At 40.5% G+C, this 25,214-nt stretch overlaps 1 protein-coding gene and 1 long non-coding RNA gene across 2 annotated transcripts in view; one reads left to right on the plus strand and one right to left on the minus strand.

Moving 5' to 3' along the window:
• Positions 1-805: 805 nt before the first annotated feature.
• On the minus strand, positions 806-23,336 carry LOC121038890 (uncharacterized). Its single transcript, XR_005794553.1, has 5 exons — positions 23,234-23,336; positions 14,101-14,172; positions 5,244-5,334; positions 5,093-5,159; positions 806-1,931 (listed from the first exon to the last, which is right to left on the minus strand). It is a non-coding gene; the product is annotated as an uncharacterized LOC121038890 (long non-coding RNA).
• The window catches only part of PLBD1 (phospholipase B domain containing 1), a 54,551-nt gene continuing 52,125 nt past the window's right edge, over positions 22,789-25,214 (plus strand). Inside the window, exon 1 of the mRNA XM_040488857.1 lies at positions 22,789-23,431. Within this exon, the coding sequence (XP_040344791.1) occupies positions 23,323-23,431 (109 nt within the window). The 5' untranslated portion in view covers positions 22,789-23,322. The remainder of the gene's footprint in view (positions 23,432-25,214) is intronic.

Raw genomic sequence — 25,214 nt, forward strand, 5'->3', positions numbered from 1 at the left:
AGATGTCAGCACAGAGCCTGACATGGGGCTTGAACTCATGAACTGAGATCATGACCTGAGCCAAAGCCAGACACTCAAACAACTGAACCACCCAGATGCCCCTATCTCTTATTTTTAAATTGAATTAGGCCTCAAGAGATTGGTCATCTCTTATTAGCTGACAATCAAGTTTCTGCACCATTAAAGCTGAAAACCATGGTGACATCATCTAGGCAATTCCATCAGCGGTAGTAGCATATCTGGGCTCCCAGCCATCGGGTTCCTTAAAATATGTTGTGTCACTCTGCCTACAGCAATTCCTGGTATGTTCCACTCCCAAAGCAATAAAGTTTTGACTCATCCTCCTATTATCATGTAATACCTTGTTCTTTACATATCATTCAAATAGGCCAATGAGTTACAAATAACTTTTTAGTAGTAAAATTTTTTAAAATTAAGCAACGCATGAAATTCCAGAGTCTTTGAGTTGAACTGCATAGACAGAGGGACTTTAAAATCTTTTCCCTGCTTTCCTCCTCTCTTTCTTCTGCTCACATCTATCTACTCACTTTAAGAACCAGCTCCAGACTTGATGTACCTCACCCCAGGCTGTACGCTTCCTTCTTTCAACTCCCAAAATAACAGTGTTGATCAATCACTGCACTTACCACACTATAATTACATGCTTATGCCTTGACTGCCCTGAGAGATCATTGAAAGCAGATTTTGTCTTATTCTTCTTTGTAATCCCTAACACCTAGCAAAGTTTCTGATGCATGTTCCTTTGTGAATAAAGGAATGAATGTCTAAAACACTAGCCCACATGTAGTTCAAAGACAGCTGTGTGACTTGATATTTATTTCTGTATTGAATATGTAGGCTTTCAAATTTGGTTGCACACATCTGCCCATCTGACAACGTAATTACAATTACAAATATAATGATAGGTAAAATTTACTGGGCATGTACCATGGTAAGTAGCTTTATACCCATTAGCTCATTTAATCCCCACAACAATGCTGCAAAGTAAATGTTGTCATTTAAAATGTTCAAGTAAAGAAACTGATTCCAGACCCACACTTATGCCATATTGTTCATATTGCCTAGTTCACCACAGGCAAGCATACCTACGGCTCCTCAGATTAAATCTAGCCACACAGCCCAGGTACCCTGTGGAAGTCTACAGCTATCTCCATGTTTTCTTCAAGCTCTTTCACTTCTCAATAACCGTACCCTTCTGCATCCATGAGGATTGTCTCTATTTACCCTTACAAAATCATCTGACTTAAGAAATTAGGCTGTGAAGAGGAGGAGAGACATATGGCCATTGTTAGAAGGGAAAATAAGATGAAGGATTTTGTTGGCTTTGTTTTTAATGACGGGTTTCAGGAGGTTTGTTTGTTTTGCAAAAGATTCGAGAGGCCACAGACAGGGAAGAGGGAATAAATAGGTGACAGCATGAGGCTGAGTTAGGAGTGAAAGGGAAAGAAGACGGGAGGATCAGACCCTGTTGGAGAGATTGATCTTAGCTAAATGGGAGGAAACACTCCTTTACTGTAACAGGCTAGAACAGAGATGGGTGGAAATCCAGATGCTTATGTAAAGTTGTTAGAGGGAAGAGAGTAAAGGGAGTTTGAAGTAATCTTTGTGGAAGGGAGAAAGCAAACTGACCAAAGAAACAATAGCATGGCTAGGCAGAGATGAGGGTTCATTCTGGGTTGAGATTTATGAATGCCTAATGTCACCAAGCTTTTCGCCTGATTGGTTTCCTCCATCAGAGGCTCAGATGGTGGAACGGAAGCACAAACAGACAGACAGACAGCTGGATTCATGCAGGTAGTCAGCTGGGTTAAACTGGTAATTGTGATGCCATTAAGAATGCCTAAGTAGGTCCACTGTGATGCAAGGTTGTCCTCTTAAAGCTTCTGTAACCCAGTGATGCCAGTTCAGTCCTTTTCAAAGCAAACCATTATAATGCAAAGAGGTTAGTTTAGAAAAGTGTGAAATAAAATAGAACCATAGCAAACCTTCACCAGATTAAACAGCACAGAACTAAAGACTTAGTTATTCTGACATGTATAGTTTAACTCTAATGGAGACCCATGTGCTTTCATTCATCTATTTATGTAAAATCTAAAACTATTTTACTCACCACATCTCCAATGCCTAGCACAGTACCTGACGCTTGTTAAATGTACAGTAAGTGTTTAGTGAATGAGAGTGTCAATACGACTTGCTACTGAGACGGTAAAAAGTATTGGAAACAATGATCTTGGATAAGATGACTCAACATCATAAGGAAAATTAGTCCTTCCTAAACTAACATAAAATGAACACAACTTCAATAAAATATCAACAAAAGTTTTATGGAGTTAGATAAGTTTTTACTAAAGTTCATATGAAAAAAATAAACATGCAAGAATAGATAAGGAAACACAAAAAGGAACAAAAACGAAGGGGGCTAGCTCAACCAAATATTAAAATACAGTGTAAAGGCTCTATAATTTCAAGTGTGGGGATTGGAACACAAATAGATAGATGGACCAATGGAATAGAATAAACTCAAGTACACATAGAAATTAGTGTATGATAAAGATGGACCATTTATTACCACTGGGTAATAAATGATGCTGGGACAACTGTTTGACCATTTGGGAAAAAAATAAAATTATATCCCTGCCTAATGTGGTACACAAGAATAAGCTTCAAATGTATTAGGAAAATAAAAGTAAAAAAGGAAGCCATACAAGTATTAGAATAAAACACAAATGATTTTTTTAACATTAGTATAAGGGAGGGCTCCACACTGAGCATGGAGCCTGCTTGGGATTTTCTCTCTCCCTCTCCCTCTCCCTCTGCCCCCATCCCCCCACTCATGCATTCCCTCTCTCCCCCTCTCTCTAAAAGAAAAAAGAGCAAAGAAAGAAAATAACATTACTGTAGGGAAAGCTTTGAAATTATAAAAATTATTAAATGATCAAAATCCAGAGGCAATAAATTAAATATTTATAAATGTGACTATGCAAAGATACAAAATTTTGTAGGGCAAAAAAAAAAATACTATCAGATTGTCACCTATTCTGTTGACAAGACTTTGTGGAAGGAGGCATTCTCTTATTGGGTGGTGGAAATACAAACTGGTACACCCTCTTAGAGGAGGCCCTGGCACACAAGTTAGGATAACAAAACTACATGTGGACTTACTTTTTGACCCAGCAATCCCACCGCTAGGAATTTACACTGAAGATACACCTCCAACAGTCTTCCATTGAAGATACACCTCCAATACATATGCACATTGCAGTGTTGTTTGTAATTGCAAAAACACTGGAAACAACCTAAATGCTCACACGTTGGAAACTGTGGAATAAATTGTGGTCATCCAGAAAATGCTGTAAGAAATGATGGTCTCTATGAACAGTTATGGATGCATTTTTAAGCGAAAATAGCAATGTGTAAAAGAGTATTTAGTATGATAGCTTTGCGTTAAAAAGAAGGAAAAATAAAATATACATATATCAGCTTATTTGTGAAAAAGAAACAGGAAGGATAAACCAAAACCTTAGAAGATTGGTTCTCTATAGGAAGTATATGGGAATGGGCTATAAAAAATGTGGGAATTGGAGCAGGTAGAAGGGAGGGGAGGGGAGATGTGACACTTCTGTGGGTGTAACTTTCTGTTTTCTGAATTTGAGAACCATGTTAGTGTTTCATCTACTCAGAGAATACATGTAATTTAAATCAACCAGGATTGAGAAGGGAGACCATACTAAAACCAGGATAACAACAACAATAAAACTATTTAAATGTATCATGGGTGAATGGCATAACTACACTGAAGGGGTTGGACAAAAAAAAAAAAAATGAACAAATGAGGGAGGGGTAAAGGGTAGGGGGAGGTAGAAGAAGAGGGAGGAAGGAAAAATATTCATCAGTATCTTGCATCGTGTAACAAAAAATAATTCAAAAAGGATTGTAGACCTAAATGTAGAACATTTATAGATGAAAACATTGGACTTCATACAAATTAAGACCTTCTGCTCTTTCAAGACACTGTTAACAAAAATGAAAAGGGAAACCATAGACTGCAAGATAATTTTTGCAAATCAGATATCTAGTAAAAAGTCTTATATCTGTAATATATAAAGAACTCTCAAAACTCAATAAGAAGAATTAATACTGAGTGACATCAGCAGGATGGCAGAAAGCTCTGGACCTTCCTTCCTCCCACAGACTCATCAATTCAACAATAATACACAGACCAATTCCCTTTGTGAGAAATCCAGGAACCAGATGAGAGGCTCCTGCACCATGAGCGAGTGCAAAACCATCCACATCAAAGCCAGTAGGAAACTCAAGGCACCATGATCCTTCCTCTCTGGCACAGCACTGCCCAGCTGGGAGGAAACCCTCATCCCAACTTGTTCCTGGGGAGGGAAGAAAAGGACTGGATGATACATCCAACATTCTCACTGTTCTGAAGACTGCCCAAGAGACTGGTTTCTGTCTTACTTGAACTTGAGCACTAACAGGTGAGGGCCCCAGACTGGGAGCCACTGAGAAAAGAGGCAGCCCCTTATTGGGACTGGCATGCAGGCAGCAGTTTGGACTAGCATGTACACATTTCCCATAGACCCTCCTCCTGGCTCAGTGTACTGTGAGCGAGTAGAAATCCTCATATCCTAGCTTTGCTCTCTAAGGAGGGAGAGGTGGACCTTGCACCCAACATTCTAACTTTTGCAGGAGTGTCCAAGGGACTGGTTTCTGTCTTACCTGATTGCTTCTGAGAATGTTGATGAGGGGCACCTGGTTTGCTCAGTCAGTTAAGTGCCAGACTGTTGATTTTGGCTCAGGTCATGATCTCATGATTCGTGAGATTGAGCCCCGGGTCAGGTTCTACACTGACAGCATGGAGCCTGCTTTGGATTCTCTCTCTTCCCCTCTCTGCCCCTCCCTTGTTCACGCACACATGCGGGTGCGGACTCTCTCTCTCGAAATAAATAAATAAATAAACATTAAAAAAAAAAAAAGAATGTTGATGAGACCAAGCACACTCTAGATGACTGGTGGCTGCTGAGGATAAAGGCAAAGGTTTGGAATGGCATTTACTTACTCACAAGAGCTCCTACCCATGATTCAGCACAGCCCAATCAGGAAGATCCCCAGCTCCAAGATTATCCCTGATGAGGAAAAGAGAAGACAGAAATATATATACAACTTTCAGACTTTTTAGGTGACTGCCTGAGAGCTGGTTCCAGTCTTACCTATCTCTGAGCACGGATGGGACCTGGCATACTCTAGACATCTGGGGATCACTGAGGACAAGGTCATGGGTGTGCTGCTGCTCCAGAAGATCTATGGTATAGCAGACAGATATCAGCGGGAGGAAGGGATTATAAAATCCTGCAATAAGAAACCAGCAAGTCCCTCTGGGAATTTAAACATATTAAAATACAAGGGAAGGGAAGGCATATAAACAAAGATTTGAGAGCGCCACCCCCCATATTTCTCTGGCAGGGCTGACAGTGACAGTCTCCTCCTGTATGAAGCCAGTCCAGGAAGATCGGGAGAGGTGGATGATACCAAAACAGAGTCAAGGAAAACAAAGAAAAACAGGGAAATGTGCCCCCCCCAAAAGGAACAAGCTAAATCTCCAGAAACTGACTGTGATAAAATGGAGATATATGAATTATGTCACAAAGAATTCAAAATAACTATCATAAAAATGCTCAGTGAGTTCAGGCTAACAATGCATGGAAAAAATGAAAATTTCAACAAAGAGACAGAAAATATCGAAAAGAACAAAACAGAAAACTTGAAGCCAAAGAATACAACAGTTGATCTGAAAAATTGACTGGAGTGGTTCAACAGCAGATGAGCAAGCAGAAGAAAGAAGGGGTGAATTCAGAAAGGTCATTTGAAATTATCCAGTCAGAGGAAAAAGAAGAATGAAAAGTTCATGGGGCTTATGGTAGACCATCAAATGGACCAGTACTATGGGAATCCCAGAAAAAAAGAAAGAGAATTGGCCAGAAAGCTATGTTAAAAAAGAATGCTCAAAAACTTTCAAATTTAGGAAGGATATGGACCTCTGCTCCAAGAAGCTCAACAGTCTCCAAAAAAAACAAAAACAAAAAAAAAGATGAATCTGAAGAAGTCCACACTGACACACATTATAATCAAACTGTCAAAAGCTAAAGACAAAGAGAAAATTTCTAAAGCAGACTTACGAGATATGCTGAAGGAAGTTCTTCAACTTGAAACAAAAGGATTCTAAACAGCAACACAAAAGCATATGAGGGAGGGGTATGAACCATAAAACTTGCTGGTAAATGTAAACATGGATAGCAATGCAGAACCTGTAATACTGTAATGGTGGTGTATACATCACTTTTAGTTCAAGTGTACAAGTTAAAATACAAAAGTACAAAAAAAAACTATGACTATAAAAATACATGAAGTAGATACACAGTAAAAAAAAAGGTTGTAATATTTGACGTCAATAACATAAAGTGTTTTAGGGGGAGACATAAAGGTATAGTTTTGTGATTGAAGTTTTTGTCAACTTAAAGCAGAATGTTAAAAGTTTAAGAAGTTTTATGTAAGCTCCATGGTAAGTACAAAGAAAATACCTATAGAAAATACAGCAAAGAAAGTGAGGAAATGAGAAAGCAATCAAAGCATGTTATTAAAAGAATAATAATAATAAATTTAAAAATTAATGAACCACAAGGGAAGACAGCAAAAGAGAGAAGAAGGGACAAAAGACTTACAAGATAATATCACACAATTCATAAAATGGCAATAAGAAGTCCTTCTCTATCAATAATTACTTAAATGTAAATACATTAAACTCCCCAGTCAAAATACATAGAGTTGTTTAAAGGGAAACAAACAAAAAGATACAACTATATGCTGTCTCCAAGAAACTCACTTTAAGGACATACAGAGGCTGAAAGGAAAAGATGGAAAAGATACTCAACAAAATAAAAGCAAACTAAATTTGACAATATATTAAAAGGATCACATACATAACCAAATGGGAATTTTCCCTAGGATGCAAGTTCAGTTGAACATAACCAAATCAATGTGATATACCACATTAACAGGGTAAAGGGAAAAAATAGCTGATCATCTCAATAGATGCAGAAAAGACACTTGACAAAATTCAACATACTTGCATGATTAATAACTCTCAACAAAGTAGAAGTAGAAGGAAATTGCATCAACATAACAGAGGCTATATATGAAAAGCTCACAGCTAACATCATACTCAACAATGAAAAACTGAAACTCTTCCTCTAAGATCAGGAATACGACAAGGATGGCCGCTCTTGCCACTTTCATTCAACATAGTACTGGAAGTCCTAGGCAGAGCAGTTAGGCAAGAAGAAATAAAAGGCAAAAAGAAATAAATGGAAAAGAAGAAGTAAACTTATCTGTTTGCGGATGGTATTATCTTATAGGTAGGAAATCCTAAAGACCACTGAAAAACCGTTGGTACTAAAAAATTCAATAAAGTTGCAGGATACAAAATTAACATACAAAAATCAGTTGCATTTCTATACAATGAAATCTGAACAGGATATTTAAAAAACAATCCCCTGGGGTGACTGGGTGGCTCAGTCAGTTAAACTTCAGACTCTTGATATCAGCTCAGATCACGATCTCTCAGTCTGTGAGTTTGAGCCCTGTTTTGGGCTCTGTGCCAACAGCTCAAAGCCCGGAGCTTGATTCAGATTCTGTGTCTCCCTCTCTCTCTCTGCCCCTCCTCCACTCACATTCAGTTTCTTTCTCAAAAATAAAAAAAATTAGAAGAATTTTTTAAATAAAAAATATTTTTTAAATCCCATTTACAATAGCATCAATAACAATAAAATACTTAGAAATAAACTTAACCAGAAGGTGAAAGACTTATACATCGAAAACTATAAAACATTAATGAAAGAAATTAAGGAAGGCATAAATAAATAGAAAGAAATCCCATGTCACTGGCACTTTTTGCAAAAATAGTAAAAACAATACTGAAATTCATATGGATCCAAAAGGATCCTGAATAGCCAAAACAATGTTGAAAGAGAAACACAAAGTTAGAAGCATCATGCTTTCTGATTTCAAAATATGTCACATAGTTACAGTAATTAAAACTGTATGGTACTGGCATAAAGGCAGACATATAGACTAATGGAAGATTATAGAGAGCCCAGAAATAAACCTATGCATACACAGTCAATTGATTTTTGATAAGGATACCAAGAATACACATTGGGAAAATGTATTCAAGAATATATCTGGAAATATCATACACAAAAATCAATGTAAAATGAATTAAAGACTTAAACACAACATCTAAAACCAAAAACTCCCAGGAGAAAACATAAGGGGAAAGTTTCATGAAATTGGTATTAGCAACAATTTCTTCACTGTGACACCAAAAGCACAAGCAACAAATATACCTGTGGAACTACATCAAACTAAAAGCTGCATAGCAAAGGAAACAAATCAATAGTGAGAAGGCATCCTATGGAATAGAGGAAAATACTTATAAACCACATATCTGATAAGGGGTTAATATCCAAAATATATAAGAACTCCTGAAACTCAATAGCAAAACAACAACAACAAACCTCATAACTCTATTTAAAAATGGGCAAAAAACTTGAATAGGCATACCTCCAAGGAAGACATACAAATAGCCAAGAGCTATATGAAAAGATGTTCAGATCATCAAAGAAATGAAAACCAAAACTACAATATCAGCTCACACCTCTTGGGATGGATATTATTAAAAATAGCAAGTGTTGGTGAGATTTCAGGGAAATTGAAACCCTCTGCACTGGTGTTAGGAATGTAAAATGGTGCAGCAGTTATGGAAAACAGCATGGATGTTCCTCAAAAAAAATTAAAAATCAAACTACCAAATGATCCAGCAATCCTACTTCTGGGTATTTATCCAAAAAAATTGAAATCAGAATCTTAAAGAAATATTCACACTCCCATGTTCACTGCAGCATTATTCATAATAGCCAAGAGGTGGAAACAATCTAAATGTATCTGTAGTTGAATGGATTCAAAATGTGTGAATGTACATACAGTGGAATATTATTCGGCCTTTGAAAAGGAAGAAATCCTGCCATATGCAACAACTTGGATGAACACTGAGAACATTATGTTAAATGAAATAAGCCAGTCACAGAAAAACAAATACTGCCTAATTCCTCTCATGTGAGGTGTGTAAAATAGGCTCGTAGAAACAGAGAGTAGAATCATGGTTGTCAGGAGCTGGGAAGAGGGGGAAATGGAGAGGTGCTGTTAAATGGGTATCAAGTTTCAATTAAGCAGGATGAAAAGGTTGTAGAGATCCACTGTACCACGTTGTGCTCAAAGTTAATACCATACCACATACTTAAAAATTTGTTGAGAGGATGATCTTAATGTTATGCGATCTTATCACAATTAAAAAACAACTTAGTAACAAGGAAACAAAAATAATTTAAAAATGAACAAAAGATTTGATATTTCACCGAAGATTAAAAAATGCTCAACATCGGGGCGCCTGGGTGACTCAGTAGGTTAAGTGTCCGACTCTTGATTTCAGTTCAGGTCATGATCTCACAGTTTGTGGGTTCAAGTTCCACATCGAGCTCCATGCTGACAGTGTAGAGCCTGCTTGGGATTATCTCCCCCACTCTCTCTTTCCCTCCCCTGCTCGTGCTCTCTTAAAATAAATAAATAAATTGAATAAATAGAAATAAACTTATTTCTATAAATAAATAGAAATAAATAAATAGAATAATAAATAGAAAATAATATAGAAAATATTAGAAATAGTATTTATATTATTATATTATATTATTTATTATTATATAATATATATTATATTATTATATTATATTATTTATTATATTATTATATTATATATATTATTATAAAATATTAGAAAATCAAAATAAATAGAAAAAAAAGATGCTCAATATCTTTCTTCATTAGGAAAATGTAAATTGAAACCACAGTGAGATACTACTACGCATCTATTAGAAAGGCTAAAATTAAAGACTGACCATACAAGTGTTGACTAGTATATGAAGGAACTAGAATACTCATATCCTGCTGGTGGAAATGTAAAATGGTACAACCACTTTGAAAATCAGTTTGCAAATTCCTAAAAAGTTAAACGTATACCTATCACATAACTTGTCTATTCTACCCGTAATTATTTTCCCAAGATAAATGGAAGCCGATGTCTACACAAAGACTTGTATGCATATGTTCACAGAATTTTTATTTAGAATAGCCCCAAACTGGAAATAACACAAGTGTCCATAAATAGTAAATGAGTAAGCAAATCATGGTCTATCCATACATTGGAATATTACATGGCAATATAAAAAAGAACATGGGATAGATCTCAAAGAACGCTAAGTGATAGTAGTCATATAAAAAGAATACATCCTGCATGATTCCATTTACGTAGAATTCTAGAAAATGAACATCACAGTGGCATAAAACTGATTAGTTGTTCCAGATGGGACAGTTGGAAGGGGTGGGAGGGAGGGATTACTAAGGAAAGGTGGGAAATTTCTATTAATGAAATGTAGTCTATGCCGAGTAGACTCTGTCCGGATCCCAATCCAAAGAACAAGAAAGAAAGAAAAGAAAGAAAGGAAGGAAGGAAGGAAGGAAGGAAGGAAGGAAGGAAGGAAGAAAGAAAGAAAGAAAGAAAGAAAGAAAGAAAGAAAGAAAGAAAGAAATCTAGGAGGTAATTGGGGAAATCCGGAAACTGAGTAGTTGATGATATTAAGGAATTGCTGTTAATTTTTTTATATATTATAATGGCATTATTATGTTTTTAGAAAATGGTCTGTAGCTTAAGTGGGATGAGGATATGAGGTCTGGATGAATATTGGCCAAATTATTGAAGTTGGTGATGGTACCTGTGTTTTTTATTCCGATTTTGTTTAAGTGTAAAATTTTCCATAATACTTTTTAAAATTATATCTAAGCTGCATTTTGGACGCATACATTGTATTTTCCATGGTGATATTATAGAGGAAGAAAAACTTCTTCTTGACTTTCTCAAGGTCCCTGGCTGGGACTGGAAATTAAACTGACCAAGACAGATTAACAGGAGAAAAGCACACAAATTTTGTTGAATTTCTCCACGTACATGGAAGCCTTCACAAGAGAATAAAACCTGGAGAAGTGACCAGAGTAGGAAGCTTTCACATCTTTAGGACAAAGAAACAATAAATGGGTGAAAAGTTGATAAGACAAAGGGGTTTGGGCTGGGGACAGTCCAACGAGAACTAGGTGGTCCCTGTCCTCCTTAAATAAGGATTCTTTTAACAAGTTTTGTTTGCAAATTCTTCTGGTGCCCTCTCTGTCACCTCTTCTGGTGCCAATAAAGTCTATTTCCAGTAAAAGGAGAATTTATTTCCTGCCTTCGTGCAGAAAAGGAGGCCCTTTTTATGCATTTACTGCTTCTTAATTGCCTTCAGATCAAAATAATTTTTACTTCAAAGAGGCCTATTTTGGGGTGATATTCTGGTCTCCATCAGTATATTTCAGTTTACATATTGGAATACAATAAAGTCAAAACTAAATTAAAGCAAAAAGGTACTTTTCTACTGAGATTAGCTCCAATCTAAAGGTTCAATAGTTTGAATTCTTAAAAGGAATTGTCTTGCATCATTTGTGTACACAGAATCTCCAGAAATTGGGAATATAGAAAGCCCTTTTTTTGTAAAAAAAAAAAAAAAAAAAAAAAGTAACATTTATTGAGTGCTTTACATGTATCCATTTATTTCATAATTATATGATATCAGGTATGATTATAGGTTCTTTGGATGGCCAGACTTAGCACAGTGACCCTCGGACAAAAGGCAGAACTTTGTCACAGCTTCAAACTAGAGAAGGCTGCCATGCAAGTCACACAGCAGTTTGTACCTGGGACTGAGCCAGCCAGCAGAGCCGAAAGGACAGTTTTTATGGCCAACAGAGTGATGTCAGCTAGGTTTTGTGTCTTTCTAGGGATTGGGTATTTTGAATAACTCCATGGGCCCAAAGAGCAGGCCATCCCTGGGTGTTAGTATCCGGGAGTCTCTGGCAGTCGGATACTGGATACTGTAACCCAGGGGTGTTAGAGCCTAACAAGGGAAGTAACTGGGGTAGGGGCTTAGCAAACTACCTGGAAGAGGAATGGAGAATTTCTAGCTCTGACTCCAAAACTGGATCAAGAGAGCACTTGTGAAATGTTATGTTACGTGGATATTGTCAAATCACTTTAGTTCTCTGAACTCACAAAATGCCTATGAGGTAGGTACTAACATTATAATTCCCATTATATAGAGGAGAAAACAAAGGCAAAGAGATAAATATACCTGCAAACTGAATGAAGTTAGTGGCAAAGTTAAGATTTGAAATCATATGATTTGGTTCTTGAAGCCACACTGACCAAAATAAGGGAGACAAGGAGGGATGTAAAAATAAGTGAGGTCCTAAACCATCAAATCCTGTGTCAAAAGGCGGTGTTGCATGGAAAGCAATAACAAATAGAAAGGCAAACTCATTCTCTTAAGAGCATCAGAATTTCTCCATCTGAAGCTAGTGAAGCAATTTGGATGAAAGGAAGACCGGGAGACCAGTCTTGGAGATTACAGAGCAATCTTTCTGCTTTTACTTAGTTTACTGTTTATTTGGAAAGGCTTAGTGGAGTCTCTTTTTTATTTTTTTATTTTTTTTTAGTTTTATTATACTTTTCAAGAGGGAGGAGGGGCAGAGAGAACGGCAGTGAGAGCGTCTTAAGCAGACTCCACATTCAGCACAGAGCCCGACACAGAGCTTCATCTCATGACCCTAAGATCATGACCTGAGCTGATATCAAGAGTGGGACGGTTAACTGACTGAGCCACTCAGGCGCCCCAAGTCTCTTTGTTAGAGTGTGGGGCACTTCAAGTTCATTCCCCTGGTGGAGCCATTGCATTCCCATCATCCATGCTGTTGGATAGTCCACCTACGTTGGGGTTCAATTCCATGCAACCCAGGTATCCCACTATTTTGGGCTACCCTGGGGGAAAACAAAATTCATTTAAGAGTTGCCTTTGATTTCGAGTTATTTAAGGAGAGTACACCCACATAAAACACACATAAAAAAGAAAATAAGGGCCAAAATTAGTGCTATAAATAAGTACAACAATAATTTAAGGCAGGAAAAAGTGAACACAGATCAAAGCAACTTCGGGATAAAGCTCATTCTACCCTCTTTGCACCTCGTACAACTCGTACCTGTGTGGCACTTAGTATTATTCTGTCTGGCATTGTAGTAATCTGTGTACTTACCCAAATCCCACTGCCAGGTAGTAAGTTCTTCTTCCGGGGCAGTAGCTACAAACCTTCTCACTGAGCAGTATCTAGCACAGTGACTCATTTTTTACTAAGCCCTCCAAAGTGCTTGTTGAACAGAGCCAATTTGGGCCTAGAGCTGAGCCTTAAATGACAGCTTGGTTTGGAAAGGAAGGGTAGAAAGGAATAAGCTAGGAGAACAAGCTCATCAAAAATGGAAAGAAAGGGCAAGATGTTTCAGATCTGTTGTAGACCAGAAGAGGGTTCACCCAGGAGAAACGAAATGAGAAAGAAAGGCATAGATAGAGTCATATCGTGATTTGAACTTTCTTATATAGGCTGTTGGCTTTCAACAGCACAGGCTAGGGGGAATTTGAATCTTTTGGGAAGTTTTTAAAATCCCAGCCCAGAGAAGATCAGACTGATAAGGGGCATTAAGCGACCATGAGCATTTTGAAAATGCTTCCTAGATGATTTATACCTTCAACTGTTGCTTTTGGCGTTGAAGAGGCTTTGAAAAAAAGTGTAACAACAACTACAAAAATAACATGACTTAAACTGTTAATATGTTCATTCAAAGTGAAAAAGCTTGATCGAATATATACTTTAGGGCAGGTGCTTGGCTGGCTCAGTTGGTAGAGCGTGCATCTCTTAATCTCAGGGTTGTGAGTTCAAGCCCCACGTTGGGTGCGGGCTTGAAAACAACAACAACAAAGCCAGCAAACATGCCTATGTTTCAAAGTATACAATAGCCAATTTAAAACTCCTGATTCTACTTACAGTCTATTTAGAAGATTTGTTCAGTCGGGACACCGTCAAATATCTTCACTTTTTTATATAAAATGAAATTTCCTGTGGATATTTTAAAACAAAAATAAAATTTTTAGATGACAAAACTACTATGTTCTTGTCATAAAAAATTTTGGGAAATACGGACATGGGGAAAAATCACCTCAAATCCTGCAACACAGAAGCGTGCATTACAACACACTCTTGTAATTCTTTCCTTTGCTTAGCCGGCTTCCCCTTCTCCACCCCATTTAAAATTTGTATCCATTTGAATATGTAACAACTTATGCATGCAGTGAGACAAATTCAGGTTTGGTACAATTGTCAATTAAGTCCCATCCTTCTTCCAGCCACATTCCCATTTCATTAACCTTGCAGAAGCATGTCCCTTATATTAAACTATTTAGTTTTGGGGCTCTGCTCATGGTATCATGGTGGGGCTTGACCATAGGATGCATTTTATCTCAGCAAGGTCAATGCAATTTGGTCCTCCCTGCAGTTTATACTTAGTGGAAGCCATGCAAACAAGGAAAGTATTCTCTTCCCCACTGCACAGCCCCTGCTGTCATCTGGCACAATGATCTAATGGCCCCAAGTCTCACAAACTCCTTGACATTTGTCTTTTCTGCCTCTGCCTAAAGCCCCTTTCTCTTGAGAGCTCAAATCAAGTTAACAAGGCAGGCAAGTTATGGCGAGACATCATGCTTTTCTCTCCCTCCCTTCTTCCTTTTCCCCACCCGTTCTGCTTTTCCCCAAGAGCCCACACACAAACCTAGTTGTCCAGTATCCTTCTTCAGTACAAACCACCTCAGGTAGGTGACTACATATGGGCTCATGCATGCATCAGACACATTCAAACATGAATTCTAGTTTAGCTCAGCCAAAGATCCCACACTACCAAAGCTTAGTTAATAACATCATTCCCTAGAAGATAAACAGTAAGAGGATGGGCTCTGGGACTGTTAATAGATTGCCCCTGAGTCATTTGCTCTTCAGAGCCAATTTTAATTTTTATTTATTTATTTTTTTTTAATTTTTTTTTTAACGTTTATTTATTTTTTGGGGACAGAGAGAGACAGAGCATGAACAGGGGAGGGGCAGAGAGAGAGGGAGACACAGAATCAGAAACAGGCTCCAGGCTCTGAGCCATCAGCCCAGAGCCCGACGCGGGGCTCGAACTCACGGACTGCGAGATCCTGACCTGGCTGAAGTCGGACGCTTAACCGACTGCGCCACCCAGGCGCCCCTGGAGCCAATTTTTAAAAGCATGACTCATTATTCAAGAGGAGTTATAAGGATGTAGAAAATCATTGCTCAATTTATTTGGCAATGAAAATGGCCATTATGGTTTTTATGCAACGTTGCTTCTGTTAGGTAATTTTTGTTGACCTAGCGTTCCAACCAAGTTGCTTGGTAGCAAGTGCTGACCAGAAAAGCATCGACTTGTGCTTTAAATGGTTATCAACCACAGCAAGGAAGTAATCTGCCCTGTGCTATGAAGTATGCAGCTTGAGAAATGCACCTTGTGTCACAGGACAAGAAGAGGAAGCAGAAAGAAAACACAGTCTTGGCAAAGGAAGCGCTGAGGCCACCCTGTCCCTAGCTTGTGGAGCCCAGCTGAGAACACCGCGAACCTGATCCCTGAATTTGGGGTCTTGAATTACCAAACTGAGTGAAAGATCCCCCTCTCAATTTTTACATTATGTCTTCCCCATTCTTCTGGCCTGAATTTTGACGTGTCAGTCAGTCGAAGACTATCAAAGTAATTTTTTCAAAAATGATTCCGAGAAGTTTTATTTTCTGAGTCGAAAATAGTCAACTCTATCAGTCGAAGACTATCAAAGTAATTTTTTCAAAAATGATTCCGAGAAGTTCTATTTTCTGAGTCCTTTAATATCTGTTACCTTAATACATGAACTAAAATTAACCCAGTATAAAATTTCATGACCACAACCTTTCCTCTCAAAAAGTATGTATGTAGAATGATTCTCCCGTGGCAAAGTTAATCTGATGTTTCATGTTTTGTAGGTAACATTTCCCACACACAACCCCCCACTGGCAAGATCACAGTTTTGTTTGGTTTTGTTTTTGCTTTGGGACCAATTCAGAACTCTTTTCTTAGAAGTGGTATGCAATTACCCGTAAGGGGAGAACCACCTTTGTTGAGAGAAAGCTTTGATGAGCCTGAAATGTGTTCTAGCCTCCAGGGCAGTAAGACTGATGGATTGAGGCTTGAGAGAATCAGTTTCAAGGGAAGGATCTGCTGGCTGCCGAGAGAGGGCAGGGCAGGGGTGCCCAGAGTTTAGGTATTGGTGGTAGCGTGGAAAAGGGGATTCTGAAGATGTAAACCAATTAGGAAGTGTTTGAGCGAGAGAGAGAGAGAGAGAGAGAGAGAGAGAGAGAGAGAACAGCCCCAAATTAGAGTCACTTGTGCTAAGCCCCACATGGGTAAACCATGACTTAATGTCTAACATAACAGCACTTTCTACCTCTCCAGAGATGGTGATTTTTAACCAGTCAACCTGGAATTACCTGATCAATACCAGTGAGGTAGTCTCCACTTCTGCTCCCCTTAGGAGGGGGACCTTTCCTGAAACTGTACTCTATGCAGGAAGAATTTCCTTTTCCACCCCCTTTCTGCCTTTAAAAACCTTTCCTTTTCTACAGCTCAGTGGAGGTCTTTTCTATTTGCTAGATGGGGTGTTGCTCGATTCATGAATTGTTGAATAAAGCCAATTTGATCTTTAAATGTACTCAGTTGAATTTTTATGATTTAACAGAAGCCAATGAACAGCAGACAGTTTCTCAACAGAGAGAGTATTCAAATTTCCTTTGACACCACTCCCTCAGGACTCCCTTCTCAGCCTACAGTTGTCTGGAAAATTAATATGCACAATGTACACTCCATTTCCTGTGTCCAGGAGAGGCACATCTAGTTTACGCAACGAGGCTAAAATAGGATCTTTTCCTAGTAACATTTTCTGGAGTTTTGACCCGGGTTAACAGTGTTGACTTCTAGACAGTTTGCAAGAATTAACTGCCTAAAAGTTTCTTCTTACTGTCTTTGTTTTAAAACATCAGGAGCAGCCATCCTTATCAAATATTTATCAAGTATTTTTCATTTATTCATTGTTATGTACCATTCAGGTTTAAGTCCTTTCTTATAACCTGAAAGAAAAGCAGGGACATTCAGCACCGAAATATTTCACATCTATAGTCAAGGTTAAGCCCCACTAAGGAAAGGTTTAATTTGCAGTTGTTTTTATTTGGCATTTGTACTTCTGTCCATAGAATGAAGAGGTGATGCTAAATTATTAACAGTAGAGAAAAAAATAGAGGAAGCCAGTGGTAGGTACTCCAGAATGTAGCCACTGAATTTCGGCAAGAGCTAGAAAAAGAGATTTAGAACATTTTGAAAAAAAAGGGCTGTCTGGCACCAGATTACATCCTTAAACAATGCAGAAAATCCTCTGTACCCTAAAAGTATTTGGGAGTGACTTTTTCAGCCTCTTTGGAGGGACAGATGGGGATAAAGATGCCTATTGGTAGGGTAAAAAGTTCGTGTGTGTCAGCTGTAGGAAAAAGAGTAATCACAAACTACTGTGTCAGTATTCAACTTGTACAGAAACTTCTTTCTTTTTTTTTTTTTTCCAACGTTTATTTATTTTTGGGACAGAGAGAGACAGAGCATGAACGGGGGAGGGGCAGAGAGAGAGGGAGACACAGAATCGGAAACAGGCTCCAGGCTCTGAGCCATCAGCCCAGAGCCTGACGCGGGCTCGAACTCACGGACCGCGAGATCGTGACCTGGCTGAAGTCGGACGCTTAACCGACTGCGCCACCCAGGCGCCCCCAGAAACTTCTTTCTTAAGTGCTACATCTCTGGCTGCAGTAAACCATTGCTGATACACCTCTCACCTGTATGCCATGACCCTAAAGCCAAGACATGCTGATTACCATACAATCATTGACCAAGGGCAGCCCCTCTTTTGTGTGTGCAACTTGCAAGACACGTGCAGCCTGGAAAGTATAATGGGTTGCAGCTTATAGAAAGGGCAGGTCAGTGAGTAGCAGAAAGGACAGGCACACATCACAGTACTGGGTGGGAAGTAGTCAAAACTAGCTCCACAAGCATCAAACCCAAGTCCAAGATTTCTGAGGCATGTCCATCCTTTCTTCGGTTCTGTAGCAATCTCAGCTCTATCTTCTGACACCTATAGGCCAAATGATAAGTTTAACTACCAAAACGGCCTACACACAATAATGGAGGGAAAGAATAGAAAAGACGAGAAGAGTTAGTTACAGAAATAAACATACAGAATAGTTGGATAGCAGTCTAAGACATTACCCTACACATTTGTCTTCTGAGAAACTGTTTGATCTTGTAAAGCTTCCTTCACTCTATTTATTCCAAGAGTCCTAGGCTCATTGCTCAAGGGAGGAAAAATGAAAATACTGAACGATCAAAGCGTAAAATTTGTGTTTTTTTTGAGGTCTTGAGTAGACAAAGACCGTAGTCTTCAAAGCTGTAACCTTTCTTCTGGGAGAGGAAAATATTTTAAAATATTCAAAACCTTGGTTTGGAACCTGGAAAGACATAGATTTAAATAAAAGGGCATAAAGCATATTCAAGAACAATAAATTGGGGGGCACCTGGGTGGCTAAGTTGGTTAAGCGTCTGACTTCGGCTCAGGTCATGATCTTGCGGTTTATCAGTTTGAGCCCCAGGTCAGGCTCTGTGCTGACAGCTCGGAGCCTGAAGTCTGCTTCGGATTCTGTGTCTCCCTCTCTCTCTCTCTGTCCCTCCCCCACTCATGCTCTGTCTCTCTCTCTCTGTCTCAAAAATAAAATAAAATTTAAAAAATACATTAAAAAGATAAATTGGAATAAGAATTATAATAATGTTGAATTAGTTTTATCCAGAGAAGTAAAAAGCTTGAAGAGTTGATAAGAGAAATGTGTAGTGGGTTGATGCAAAGGCCAGTACCACCCTTCCTTTGGGGGGGTGAGTCACCTACTTGCGGGGTGGGGCTGCGTGTGGAAATATTTGGTAACAGAAACCCAAGATAGGTCTCGAATTACCAGAGGAAAGTATGTTTAAAATTTCCAGAGCATAGTTCATGAACTTGCAAAACTTAGGATGAAGTTGTGTGCCCCTCACGGCACCTGATTTGTAGAGTAGCAGCAACTGGGGGAAGTGTCTGGGGAGATGTACCCCCCAGATAGGCTCACTAATCGACACACACTAGAGTATCTTTGAGTCCCTACTGCCACACCCCAGAGATCAGACACACTTGAGAATGAGCCAAAGGACCCAGTAGAATCCAAATCTGGATGGAGAGGTTGCCGAATAGTATCAGAAACAGCTAGCTGCCCACAAAAAAATCATGTTTCCCTACTGGGGGGTGATGTTCCAGCTACAAACTGCTGCATTTCCCAGCCTCTCTGGCATATAGGTATGGCGATATGTCTAGAGACTGTCAGTGGAATACGAGCAAAAGTGATTAAAAAGCAGGGCTACACTATACTCTTTCCCCTTCTTCTGGTTGGAAGAAAAGACTCCAAGGTCCTAGGGTGATTATCTCTGCCTCTAGTTTGACAACCATAATGAGTTCACAAGACGTGCCTAGAATATATTAAATTTTCACAGGAAATAGTAGTATCAGTAGATCACACCATAATGAACTGAAGAGTGTATTTGGGATATTATTGATTTTTGAAGAAAGCATACCACTGTCCCAGGACACTGAGAAAACTACTATTATTAAGTTGTTTAGCACTAACCACTAAATAAAAGGAACTACTAGATATTTCTTTTGGTCTGCAGCCCCAAGAATATATTGCTGAGACCTGAAGGACACTATGAACCAACAAAGTTTGGGAGCCTCTGCCTCAGGGAATGTGGAACCACAAGATGAAAGGAAGCTGGGTTTCTAAATTTCTTTTTCCTTTTTCTTTTTTTTTTTTTTTTTTTGAGAGAGAGAGTGAGAGTGAGACCAGGGGGAGAGACAGAGGGAGAGAGAGAATCTTAGGCAGACTCCGCACTCAGCGCGGAGCCCGGCGCAGGACTCAATCCCATGACCGTGAGTGACATCATGACCTGAGCCGAAATCAAGAGTCGGGCGCTTAACTGACTGAACCACCCGGCACCTCTGGGTTTCTAAATTTCTAAATGAAAGGAAGCCACATACAAATTAAGAACTCCCACACTGAACTGGGATGTGAGCCACACATAAACTTCTGTTGTATTAACCCATTGAACTTTTGGAGTTTATTTGTCATAATAGCTAGCATTACCCTAACTAATACCCACAGAATGTGTAAGAATCTAGACTCAAAGCCAAGAACCACAGATAAAGGATCAGAAAAGATAAACCACATCTCGGTGGAGACCACTAAGCCCAGAGGGTGACTCACAGAGTAGATGCCTCTTATCCAATATCAGGTCAATATGTAAGGCGCCTGAAACTGAGATCAATGTCCAGGAAATGGGGAAGGATACAGAGAAGGCAAAGGATGGTAAGGACTTAGCCCAAATAAGACTGAATAACCCAAAATTTGACCTGTGAAAAGCTCTACTGTCAGTGGATAAGTGTTTGAAAGCTAAGTTAGTTATGAGAAGAAATAAATTTACATGTGTGCATTGCATTCTGGAACTGTACAATTTTGAAGCCATCATATATATGTTACAGCAAGGAAAGAAACACAGAGGTCACCATCTCTGTTTCTGTAACTGGTCACCCAGCTATAGACTGGGGCCAGTATCTCAGCTGGCTGGGGTTGTTTGCCTAGTGGGGTGAGGAGCCTTAGTCCCTGGTGGGGCTGCCTAGGTGAGGTGACAGCACATTCATTAATCATTTCAGTAGGAACTCCCCTGAGCTTCTTCTACTGCTCCCTCCTACTACTCTGTAGCTGCATTTCCATTTCATTGTCAGGCTCAACCACTCTAACCAACACAATAATCCCATTCGCATCCTTTTTATTTTTTTCCAGAGAAGCCCAGTGAAGACCAAGCAGTAATTTCAAATCCCAGCTCAATGAAACTTTTATTGTGTCTCTGGGTGGAAACATGCCTCCCTCTTGCTCACTGAAACTCCTAAACCAGTGGAGCCCAGATTCAGGAAAAAGTAGCACCAGGAATAAGGTAATGGCTGGTGAGACGCCCCAAACCACACATGTCTGCCAGAAAAGTGATAAAGACCTTTCATAGTCAACATCTTCTGTGGTCCTTCTCTTCTCAGTTAGGTGTGAGTTTGGCTGCTCATATCCCTCCCTGAGAAGTAACCCCCCTGCCCCGCCTCCAATTTAAAGAAGGTAAGATGTATCATCATCCAATCCGGTGATTCTCAACTGAGGGCAATTTTGCCCCTTAGGGGAGCATTTGGCAATTAGTCTGGAGTCACTGAGATCGTTACAACTTGGCGGGAGGGATGATACTGGCACTTAGTGGATACTGGCCAGGGGATACATAGGACAACCCCCAACAACAAAGAATTGTATGGCCCAAAATGTCACAGTGCTGAAGTTGAGAAACCCTGATTGAATTAATTTATTTACATAATTTGCTTCCCCCACTAGAGTGCAAGCTTTGTGAGAACAGAGATTTTGTCCACCTTGCTTATTGCTCTATGTCTGGAACATGGAAGTCAACAAATATTTGATGACTACCTAATAGATGAATGCGTGTCTCATAGCTCCCACCACGTATTTTTACATACACGATCACATCCAAATACTTGGCTCCTTGCATTGGAAGGATTAGTAAGATGAAAGAAGGTGGTAGAGGGTAGCATGACTCAAATATCTGGGGTGGCACAACTTCTTTGAATGTCCCACGTAGCTCTCTTCCCAACGTGGCGCAGCCAGAATCCTCATAATTTGCCTTCACTTTAATTTTCTAACTTGAAGAAAAATGTGCACTTTTTGCAATGTCCTCAGTTCCTTCATTCGTTAAGTGACATTATCATCCAGGTACTGTAATCGGTGCTGTCACCAAACAAAATGATGGCTTAGGACTTGTGTTCAACAATTTGCACAGAGATGTGGTGTAATTGTTCTACATCTATTCTAACAACTGTAAATGTATCTCCCTCTCTAAGAAAGCTGCTTCTTGTCCTCCCTTCCCATCTCCCCTTGACATCTCAGTTAAGCTTGCAAGAAAGACCAAGAGAAGAGAGTGGGGTACCTAGCACCTCCCCACCCCACTCTGTAGTGGCTTGTCCCGGTCCTGGGTTCCCACACTGTACCTTAACCATAGCTCTGTTACAGTACTAATGGCAAATTCCGAGCACCCGTTTATTTATAGGGCTTTGTCCCTTCTTGTCTGGTAGGACATGCTCTTGATTGTCTGCATATCCGGGGCACCTGGCACCTAAGATGGGCTCAACAAATGCTTATGGAAGAAATAAAATGCATTTTGCCTACTTCACAATGTCACCTAGGGCACCCTTTGCCAACTTCACAATGTCACCCAAGGCATAGTTTTGCCTACTTCACAATGTCAACTGACCCCCCCACCCCACCCCACCCCCCAGAAATGGGAACTTCGCGGGAACTCAGGGATAGATCTAGTTTCAGCCCCGTCTGAATCACATTCTAGTGGTGGCTCCAGCCAATGGAGAGAACGGCAAAGGAGCAAAAGTCCTGGGCTGCAGCAAATGGATCTAGGTTAAACAGCCGAGATGGAGGGGCACTGATCACTGAGGCATTAGGGGACCCGTGAAGACCACTGCAGAATGGCAAAGAAGCAGAGCTGCGTATAGGCAGGGGCATGCCTGTCACCATCGCCCAGGGTGCCTCATCCCAGCAGCTACAGACGAGTGGCTGAACCTGGCGACAGAGGCTAGCGGTGTTGATGTGAACTGGTTGGTTCAGACCTTGGGCCACAAAACTGCCCGACGAGCGCAGGGAAAGTGGCACGTACCCTCTCCAGATCGCATAAGCGCAGCTGGGGAACTTGCCCAGCCCAGCCCACAGGGTGCTAAAGGGTCAGAAAGGACCCGCCTTTCCCAGACTGGGCCCCGGCGGGGCGAAGGTTGTTCCCAAGGCCACGTGAGGCTTCCTCGCCCCTAAAAGCCCCAAACAGGCAGGGCTAATGGAAGAGGGAAGTTAGGGACGCCCCAACCTCGGAGACGCTGCGCCGTGCAGCCGGCCCTAGAGCCGCTCTCACCACAGCTGCCTCGTCCAACCGGGGGAGGTCGCGGCCGCCGAGCGATGGCCCGCCGCAGCCGGGACGGGCGCCCCGGGCTGTCCGCGCCGCCGACCCCGCCGCTGCTGCCGCTGCTGCTGCTGTTGGCCGCCGCGGTGTCGCCGAGCCTGGCAGGTGAGCCATGCGCGCCCTGGGGACCTGAGGCCCCGGGGAGGGAGAGTCCGGGGACAGGCGCCTGCGTGCCCCGCGCTGCGCCCGCCGCCGCTCCGTGCGCTCCCGCCCGCGCCCGCGCCCGGGCTCGGCCAAGTTGACTCCCAGCGGGTGTCTGGGTTCTGGGCGGACGCCGCGGGGCGGGGGGACGGGCCGGACCCGCTGCGGCCCGCCGCAGCTCCGGGATGGCCCCCAGAAGGGCACGGGGTGTGCTTCTGCGAACTTAAGAAGTGTTGGCCAGAATTCTTGGCCAATAAATCAGTTCGCTCCTGCGCGACACTTGGCTTGCTGAGCCTTTCTCTACTGGTCCTAAAAAAACCAGTATAAATAAATATATTTATAATAAATATAATAAACATATAATAAATTAATAAATTAATAAAATATAAATAAAATATAATAAATAAATAATAAATAAAATATTTAAATATAAATATATTTATAAATAAAATGTATTTATTCACATCTTAGAGGTCTGATTCCGGACTGCCAGTTTTGTTTCTCAACTGCCAATGACTTTGGTTTAAAATAACTGCAACCTGGTATTGTCAGCTTGTTATGTGCCAGGCGATGTGCTAAAGGGCTTTTCCTATTAATGCTTACCACAACCCTAAATAGGATTTGTTATCCTCATTCTACAGAACGTTTGAAATTGAGAGAAATTCAGTAGTCTGGGTTAAGATACGCAGCAAGTGAAGTCGTTGCTGAGTTGACAAATGGCATTTACTTAAATACAACCCCCTTTGTAAAACAGGTGTTATCCTTACAGATATTAACACCAATCTATACCCTTTGTGAAAAAAACAAAAACAAAACGAAACAAAAAAGCAAACAAGAACAAAAAAACTCCTGGATTTATCAGTTTTCTTCCCAATGGTTAAGACCAAGATTAACCATAGACACTTGAAAGACTTCAACAGTAATATTAAGGGAGGATTAAGTTTATTTCATAAGCCCTTTTCTGTGCTGAACTTGTGCAAGAGTAGGGTGGAGTTCGGGAGAGCAAACCCCTTCCCAAATGAGTGTACTGATTCTTATTACACCACCTTCCATCGACAAGCAACCACAGTTATCAGATTTCAAGCTCTTTGCTTTCACAACTTGCCCACTTACCACTCTTAAATCTTTTCAGTCTTTTAAACTGCCTGGGCCTCTGGGATCAGCAGCCATGCACCCCCAGACCCCTGACTCCTGATTTACCTGCACATTCTGTTCCTTGCCTGGGATATGGAGGTGGCGCTCATGCCACACTTTTAGCCCAGCTGCTCATTCAGACGTGCCTGGGACAGGCTAGAAAGTGCTCCAGAAACGGAAATGGCTTTTTGTGTCCAGAATGATGAGTGAAACCCTTCTAACTTTTCTGTTCCTCTGGAGTTTTTGGGTTTGTTTATTTATTTATTTTTACATTTATTTATTATTGAGAGACAGAGAAACACAGAGCGTGGTGAGCAGGGGAGGGTTAGAGAAAGGGGGAGACACAGAATCCGAGGCAGGCTCCACGCTCTGAGCTGTCAGCACAGGGCCCGACGCGGGGCTCGAACTCACAAACTGGGAGATCATAACCTGAGCCAAAGTCGGTCGCCTAACCAACTGAGCCACCCAGGCATCCCTGGGTTGTTTTAAATGTTCATTAGGTGGAGGGGACAGCCTGAGGAGTGAGGTAGAGATATTGTTTTTCTGAAGATGAGGCACTGTTTATTTAAGAAGTTATCACCTGACAAGAAACAGCTGCTTACACTGAGTTCTC

This window comes from Herpailurus yagouaroundi, unplaced genomic scaffold, assembly GCF_014898765.1.
Source record: "Herpailurus yagouaroundi ecotype Mexico unplaced genomic scaffold, PumYag 166, whole genome shotgun sequence".
Lineage (NCBI taxonomy): Eukaryota > Metazoa > Chordata > Mammalia > Carnivora > Felidae > Herpailurus > Herpailurus yagouaroundi.